The 8695-nt window shown below is 41.3% G+C and overlaps 1 protein-coding gene across 1 annotated transcript in view; it reads left to right on the top strand.

Annotated features, from left to right (window-relative positions):
* Nucleotides 1-5978: 5978 nt before the first annotated feature.
* GIPC2 (GIPC PDZ domain containing family member 2) overlaps nucleotides 5979-8695 on the top strand; it is a 28192-nt gene continuing 25475 nt past the window's right edge. Inside the window, exon 1 of the mRNA XM_054834573.1 lies at nucleotides 5979-6404. Within this exon, the coding sequence (XP_054690548.1) occupies nucleotides 6171-6404 (234 nt within the window). The 5' untranslated portion in view covers nucleotides 5979-6170. The remainder of the gene's footprint in view (nucleotides 6405-8695) is intronic.

Genomic DNA, 8695 nt, shown 5'->3' with positions numbered 1-8695 from the left:
GGCAAATAGTCACCTACTGTATCTCTACTGAAATACATGGAAATAAAATGTACATTCATGAAGTTGGGACAAGAAGGATATTTTGGTCTCCTGAAGGTTGCTTAGGTGCCATAGAAAGTAAAAGTCATTTGGTTACTTTGAGGGAGTTCATTGAACAAGTCTATGAAAACCTGTACTTTTAAAGAACCTTTTTTTAATCTTCCCAACATCAAGCTTTAGGATAACATCAAGCCGTTGGAAGAGTAGGGCAAGTTGCATTACAACCATTTCTCCTTTCTGCCATGCAGTGGTACTCTGTGATTGCTCCAGAGCAGGCTTTCTGATGTCATGAGGATATTAATTCCACTCTTCCACGTAGCCTTTTTTGTATTATCTATGCTGAAAACTTGCTGAGGCCTATTTGTGGTGTGTTGAACAGACGTTGTGGCTTTGGGTTGGTTTTGAGTCCTGACCTGTTTGCTTTGTTACAGAAGTAACAGACTCTCTAACCGGGGTTGGGTTTCCAATGTTGTTCTTCCCACCTTCGTCTTAAAACTTTGTGTGTATTCCCATTTGCCTTTCATAGGGTGGAAGCTTTCTCTTAATTTGTATGTCCTCTTCTAGTATCCATCCCTATTTTCATTATGACCTATGTATGTGAGGTTTAGACCTCAAAAACAGTGCCAAAGATGAGCAATGTGTATTATGATGATCAGTCAAATGAGATTATCAGTGTTCTAATTCTCAGATGGGATAGTTTATTATTTTTAGTAAAAGCTCAAAACAACATCCATGTCTGATTCTCAAAAATCCAAGCATGGGAGGAGGCATCCATCAGATTTATGCATAGTGCAGTAAATGAATCAAGCTTTTGGACCAGTTATACCTTCAATGCTGAAAAGCAAAAGTATAGGTAAAGAAAAGGTCTATAGCTGGTTTGGTTTTAAGGACCCTGGTTGAACTGTGCACAGGTATCAGTGCGCCATGAAATTCTCGACCTTGCATAGTTTTGCTTAGAGACTGGAGGAGACCATTGTCTTGAATGGATAATCTTCTATTAGTCATGGATTTATTTTTTTTTTTTGGAGGGCCCCTTGCAAAATAAATTAGTACCCTGGAAAGGGAGTTGTATTTGGCCAAGAATCAGTTCTACTTCTTGGTAAGTGCCACTAGCCCTATGCTTGCATAAACTTCAACTTCCCATATTAATGAGTCATGCTTTATGTTGGTTTTTTTTTTTTTACATACTGGGTGCAACTGGCTGGCATTTAGTTTCTATTGAGAGAGGAAGACAATAGTGGTTTCCAAACCTTGTTTTCCTTGGCCTTTAATTAAGGCTGTATGATCCCCAAATCTTTAAGCCCTTAAGATGCTTTTGCCGCTGCCCAGTGACGTGGTCTCACTAATGTGGTGATAGAGTCTTAAAATGTGATTCCAGGAACTGTGTATCTTGGATGCTACTCAGCTAAAGGAGTGAAGTCTGTAGCCTTTGTAAGGGCTTTGTTCTGTTCATGGACAACTGACTGATTTTAAAAAGTGCTACGCTGGTTAATCATGTCTCTCATCCTGTTGTGACAGACTGTGTTATTTCACTGCTTTAGGCACTTTGCTTACTTGATGATGACCTGTGTATCTGGTTGACAGGATTATCCAGTAGCAAGTAGATAGGGATTTGAGAGAATGATGGACATGACTGAATGGTATCTGTAGTACTAGATGGCAGAAAGAGTGGAATGCACAATGGAAGGGAAAGACACTAAACTCAGGTGAAAAGCACTCCCTGCCAGATCCAGAGTCGCTTCCCCTAACTTCAGCAGTATCAGTCTGATAGGAATCCACTTACAGAGCTCCAAGTCATAGTGGTTATGGCAGCTCTTGTGCTGACAGGTTCTCCTGGTCCCCTTTATTAGTTTATGTAGTTAATGAAGCTTTTAAGAAGGTCTGGAGGTAACCAGACAACCAACAAGTCATGAATTGAAGTCAGTAAAATAACTAAATACACTCTATTCCTTTCTAGCGTGCACATCTTACGTGCTAGTCTGACTCATTGGTAATGTATTTTGGGGGTAGAATAGGTTTTGCACCACCAGTGAAATTTGCTATGATTCAGGGTGAAGTGCTGTGCACTCGAATTCATATGCTTGACCTAAAAAATACAGGACATGGACGTGCTACTTTAAATATCATTAAAAGACCATTTTCCTTTTCCTGTCAGTAAATGCTAGTCCTCCTTTGCAGATGACATTAATAGTTCTTAGTATACTGCTTACTGAACAAATCCTATAGAACCAGGGTATTTATATATTCACTTACTGTTTGGCATGCAAACTGGGCAAACGGCAGTACTAATCTCCTCATGAAGTACAGAATCTCAGCTCTTCATTTGTCAAATTGCTTAGCAATGGACTATTAGATGGCACGATTTGTTTCCTTCAGGCTCCTCCAGTTAATTGTTCTGTTATTTAAAGAGTGAAAGTAGAGGTCTGCTGTTGCTCCCCTTGGGTCTAGAAGGTATAACTATCCTGTGCTTGTTTTGTTCCCCTGGAATTACTGGCTTACCCAAGGGAGGAGCTATACAACAATCTTGTTAGTCATGCCTGATTGCTTTATCAAGGACAAATTATCATCTGCACACTCCTGCTGCCCTATGTAATTAAAAATCCCCACCCAGCCAGCTTCTGAAATACCATATAGCATCTCCCTGAATAAGTACTTTATGGTATGCTCCAAAAAAGTCTCTCAACTGCTTGTATTTTATAACCAAAGAAAGGTTGATAAACTGGGTTCAATGGGAAAGTAGCCCTTGCCAGAAAAGCTGTGAGTAAGAAGGACGTAGAACGCTTCTGAGAGCAATCCAGGAAAACCACGTATTTTTATTTTCCTCATATGCAACAAACTGATTTTAAAAATAATAGGAAGCAGGATAAAATTCCCTGGCATCCCATTCTGCTCCCTATCGAGTCATAATTCCAAAATTGAAGTCAGTGTGCAGAGTGAGTTTATTGCTGCTGCGTGGACTTCCAGAGGGTGGTTTTACTAGTTTTTCATGTGTCAAAGCCAAACTATGAATACTTACTGTACTATGGACAAACTCTCAAGAAGATCGGTAAGTTTTTGGTAATGAGTTTGGTCCCCTCCTGTCACAGGCAGTCCTATTTGAACTCCTGTCTTAAAATAGAGGAGGAAATACACTCTTACTGAAAGGCCTTGTTTTGCAGTATCCTCTGATGGTTTAAAAAAGTTTTCAAAATCATTTGTGAGTAGGAAATTCCGGTTTTATTTTTATCAGCATTCTTTTGTTTAGATAGATTTATATGAATGTAATGTTATCATACTTATAAACACCAGCTACATTTCTTCTCAGCCATATTTTGATTAGACTAAACAAGGTAAGGTCCTAAAATATCTTAAAAGCAGCTCTTCATTCTCTGGTCGTACCAGTAATTCTTTTAAGCAGTTGCTTCCTTTGGAACATGGATGACCAGAAAGATATAATATGCTGCAGGTAAGAACTGCCTAAGTCACAGACATATACATATATTTTATGTGTAGTGAAACAATTTTGTATACTGATAGTTTGCAGTATAGCACTTTGGCATTTCATATCCAGTAACATGACTCTGTTCTATTCCACATACTGTCTCAACAAACTTCATGGCTGTTGCATGCTGCTATTCTTACATCCTAAGTACTATGGCTGTGCAATATACTCATAGGATAAAATGACTGAAACATATTTTTCCCTTTTTTTTAGTATAGGGTTTATTTTTCCTTCTAAAACCAAGGCTAATAATGGATTATTAACATTTTTATTTAAATGGTTAACTTTCTGACAGTGTCACTTGCCAGAAGTGAAATTTAAATAATTTTTGGATGCTAACTATGCTGAATTGCTGGAGGCTTATTTGGATTCATGATCTAGTTTTGATGTGCATTAATTAATGTTGGCAGATATTTCCCTAGTGGGTACACATTCAAGGAAGCCTGAGCAGGACTGGCTGTAGTTGGAGAAAATATCTTGTGACCATTATAGGCTTTTATTCTTTGATGTTCATAGCAGTCTGACTCATTTCAAGCTCTACAGATCACTCAATTGACATTACATTATGCTGGTTAAATCTAAAGGGTTGAAACTGGTAATCCACAATCAGAGCAATATTAATAAATAGCATTTGCAGCTTAGCAAAAAATAAGTACGTGTAGCAGTAATGGACGGGTGACAGTGCTAAACGCTGCTTCACGGTTTCTTGCCAAAAGCCACATGATAATTTCATGTAGGTTTGGCTTTTGAGAATAATTTAGCTTATGTGCAATGTTATCTTCTTCTGATTTTAAATGGCAACAAAAAGGTTTAATTTCACCTGTTACATCATATAAATAATGGTAGCCTATACATGCTCCATACTGTTTGCACTAAACAGTATGATGTCATCTTCAGTTTATTCAGTCAGCTCTGGTCTCATCATTTTTTCTTTCTGTAGTTAAAAGCTGATGCTGTTCCTCCAAGCTGTGAGTAGGATCAGCATAGTTCTTGTACAACTTCAGCTGTCTTTGTCCATCCATCTCCATATGAAACGTGGAAACATTAACACTTCATTGAAGAAAGTTTTGCAACAGATACCTAAATTAGGGCTATGTCAGTGTCCACAAGTTTTTAAAACAAAGCTGCACAAAATCTGTATGTCACTATATGGAAACTTGACTGTTAACAATGTAGTTAATGTAAATGAAAACATCAGTAATGACCATAAACAGTATTTACTGTTTTTAAACATTGATTCAATTATCTTTTCAGAAGATAAGGAGTGAGTTGGTAGAGATGAAGATTGGTAGAGACAAGACATAAATACTGGTCAATGTTATGATTCCTTTGTAATACATCTCAGTGAATGGAAAAAGGCATGTTTTAAAAGAAATTGCTCATTTAAAATTGCAAAGCGGCAAAAAACCCCTAAATATCAGAATGAACATTAATAGTTTGGTACTGTTATTTAATCTATCTCATCCAATTTATGCCAACATGCTGTCTGAATTGCATTCCAATAGCAGGAAAAAGTACACAGAGTTCTCTAAGTTTTCTGGTTTCAAATTGGACCAGAAAGTCAACTATAAAAGTGTGATGGTAAGTTTATTCTGTGGTAGTTTTTTATTAATAACAATCTTGAATCCAACTGTCTCAGATTAGAATTGGATAAAAGGCATTTTTGAGTATTCAGTTAAATCTACCAATTGCTATCTGGAAGGACTGAAATCCAACTGGCTTCAAACCTTCCCCCCCAACATGAGCAGTTTAAAAGTTGTAGGTATTTTCTGAGATGCTCGAGATGCTCTCTGATTAGCTATGCTAAGAACTTTTGACTCGGGGTTGCCTCCTCACAATTCACTTCTCTGTGCCTACATGGTCTGATGCCATGTGCCAGAATCTTTTTTTTTTTTTTTTTTTTTCCCTCCCCAGTGGTTTGTCTTTTACCACAGCTTCTTGCTCTCAGCATGAAAGGCAATGCTGCTTCTCTGCAGCTTTGTAGCAGATTGCTTTACATGTGCTGGATGTTGCCTTGTGAAATTTCCACTCTTCACATCTTGAGTGGATTCAGCACACCAGTGAAAATGGAGCAATTCCACTGAGGTGAGTGTACTTGTATTGGAACACAGAAGATGTCTTCTGTAATGTGACCATCTAACAGTCTTTGGCAAACTCGGCCTTCTAGGTGCAGTCTAGTTCAAAGTGGCCTTGGCTTCCATTTAGGAAAACCCCTCAAACCCTTCCTAACCAATGTCGGGGACAGGAAGCATTATTTATATGAACAGCTTCTGTCCCAAGTCCGCGTTCCTCTGCTTTAGTTTCAGCCGGGTGTGGCTTCTATGGTGGGGAGCCGTGGGGGCCCTGGGTGCACGACCTGGCTACGGCCGAGGCTGAAGGGGGGGGGGGGGGCAGACGGGCAGAGCCCCGCTCCCCTCCCGAATTGCCAGGGCGGCGGGGGAAAGAGCAGCCGGGCAGTTCCCGCGCCGACCGCGTTCCGCCGGCTTTCACCGGCTCCGGGGCAGGCGGGTGGGAGCTCGCCGGGGCGGGGCGGCCGCCGGGCCCGGGCCTCACCTGGCGGCGGCATGGCCGCGCGGGGCCGGGGCGGCGCCGGGGGCAGAGTCCAGCGCGGCGAACCGGCAGCGGCAGGAGCCCGTTCCAGGCGCGAAAGATGCCGCTGGGGCTGAGAAGCAAGAAGAAGGACAAGTCCAAGGAGACCTTCAAGCTGGTGGAGAGCGAAGCGGCGGCCCCGGCCCCCGCGGCGGCCCCCGCAGCGAGCGCGTCGCGGCTGCAGTTCCACACGCAGCTGGCGCACGGCAGCCCCACGGGCCGCGTGGAGGGCTTCGGCAGCTCCCGCGAGCTCTACGCGAAGATCGCCGAGGCTTTCCGCATCGACCCCGCCGAGGTACGGCCCGTCGAGCCGGGAGCCGGGCGCGGCGGGGAGCGGGGGCTCCGCGCCTGGTGCCGGTGCCGCTGCGGGTCGTGAAGGGGCCTCGAAAGACGCAAAAGGGAGTTGGGGCAGTTCTGCGCTGTAACTGCTGGGGGGCATTTTTCCGCAAATGTTTGCGGACGTGGGTATTTTCATTTTTTCTTTTTTTTTTCTTTTTTTTTTTTTTGAGGTGGGGGGAGGGAAATTCCTTTCGCTATTTCCACACGAGCGTTACCGTACGGGAGAGGATATAAGCATAACTGCATTTAACTTTTACACGGGAAACAATGGTCCTTTTAACCAAAACATCTGTGGTGTCTTGGTTAACCTGTTGCCAGCCTGTCGTTTAACACAACTCCTAAGCACTTGGTCAAACCGTTTGCATTACAGTTGAGCGGAATAATTATTTCCAGTGCAGAAATTATTGACTGTAGTGATTCGTTTCAGTTAAAAAAAAATCAGTGCATCCATGAGGGTAAATACCCAGAGTGAAGGCAATGGGGAGTATAGATGCTTTAAATCTGACTACATTTTAAAATTCCAGCTGAATGTGATGTTTGGAAAGTTTTGTCCTTTGCCAGGTAATTACTTTTAAAAGGCTAACTATTTAAGTGAGGCTATTTAAATCTGTAACAGGATTTTTATTTATTTTTTTTTTAACCCTGCTGCCTTTTTGATCTTTTTTTTTTCTCAGAGCCAAGTTTTAAATACTGTTTGGATAATGATTCATTTGTGTTTGTAAATGCATTGTTTTCTCTTAATTAAAAGGTAGTGGCCGTTATCAAGTTCTTCCTGCGTGGTTCTATGAACCTTAACCTGTGAGTGGCAAGTTGAAATGAAGTGCTAGCATTTTGTTATGCTTGCATGTGGCTGTACAGCTTTACTTGTTTTCTTATTTGTAGTAGCTCTTTTAAAGTAGTAAAGACGACTACTACAGACTTTGGTCTGAGAGTCTGCTGTGGCCTGACCTAGCAGCATTTCAAACAGTAAAGTGCAAAAGAAAGTGGTGGTAGCAGTGAATACAGTTTAACCAGGCACCGTTGCATTAAGTAATTAAAAAGTACCAGTACCATTGCCAGCCAGTGCACCTCTGTCCCAGACCTTCCCAGCTGCTTTCTGACCTGCTTCTCTGTTTGCTTTTCATTCTGAGCTGCTGGTCCCCTTTTGTTCTGTTCCATCTCCAGTTATAACTTTTACTGTCAAGTTCTCATAATTGCCAGATTATCTTCTATTTTAATTTTCTTCTTTTCACTGTTGAAGTTTTGTTACAGATTTTTTGGCTCTACTGACTTGATAAAAAACAATGTTCACCTGGAAATTCAATTTTGCATGAATGGTGCGCTCCCCTATCTCCCGCTAGATGTATAATCTGACACCCTCAAAGGTTTTAGAGGAAGCACCACATGTGTCATGGGTGTCTATTGCCAGCCTTGTGCTAAACTAGAGAAATTTCTTCTCTCTACTGTCACATTCCTATTTGGTGTTGTGTGGTTTGGGGTTTTTTGGTTTGGTTTGTTATTTTTTCCTTTTTTTTTTTAAATGTGGTTTATTGGTAAAAATGAATGAAGAAGTATTGCTGGAGGCACTGAACTTAAAATATTTTACTCAAGAAATTCAGTTGACTTTAAGAAACTAAGTTGTACGAAATGAAAATAGCAATCAAAAATATTTCCTGGTGTAAAGGTGGCACAGCCGAGTGAAGAACCTGGACCAGAGAGTCTTGTAACAAAATTTTGGATGAACCAGGTAGAATAGATCAGTGAATAGCAATGGTTGCCATGAAATGTGAATCTATTAGCAACTGCTAAGCTTAAAGGAAGGAAGGGCTAGACATTTTGAAAGGTCTTAGCTGTTAATTAAAGCTGCTTTTAGATAGACAGTCTGGTGTAAAGAATAATACCAGAAACTATACCACTTCAAACTGAAAGACACCGAGGTACTCAAATGCCATTTGTAGGTGTTATCTGTCTAGGAAAGTTTCTGTGACCTAGCTAGGCTGAAGCCTGTGGGCAGCGTGATACCTGAATGCCTCTGGAAACAGGTACTATCACAGAGATCTCTGCCCTGTAGTAACTCAGGTGGAAACTGGGGGGGGAAGGGGAGGGGAGGAGAAGAGCTCTGCACAGGGAGCATTTGGATGACTTGCAGAAGTGAATATGTTTAATATGATATGTGAGTTTACTGCAGTGTAGGCAAAGGTACGGATTCTTGGATAAGTTCCTACTTATCCTACTTAAGTGTTTTAGTATGGTTTGGGATGAGCTATA

Source organism: Grus americana, chromosome 8 (genome assembly GCF_028858705.1).
Source record: "Grus americana isolate bGruAme1 chromosome 8, bGruAme1.mat, whole genome shotgun sequence".
NCBI lineage: Eukaryota > Metazoa > Chordata > Aves > Gruiformes > Gruidae > Grus > Grus americana.
The sequence above is the reverse complement of the archived record's forward strand: the minus strand, read 5'-3'. Positions and strand labels throughout refer to the sequence as shown.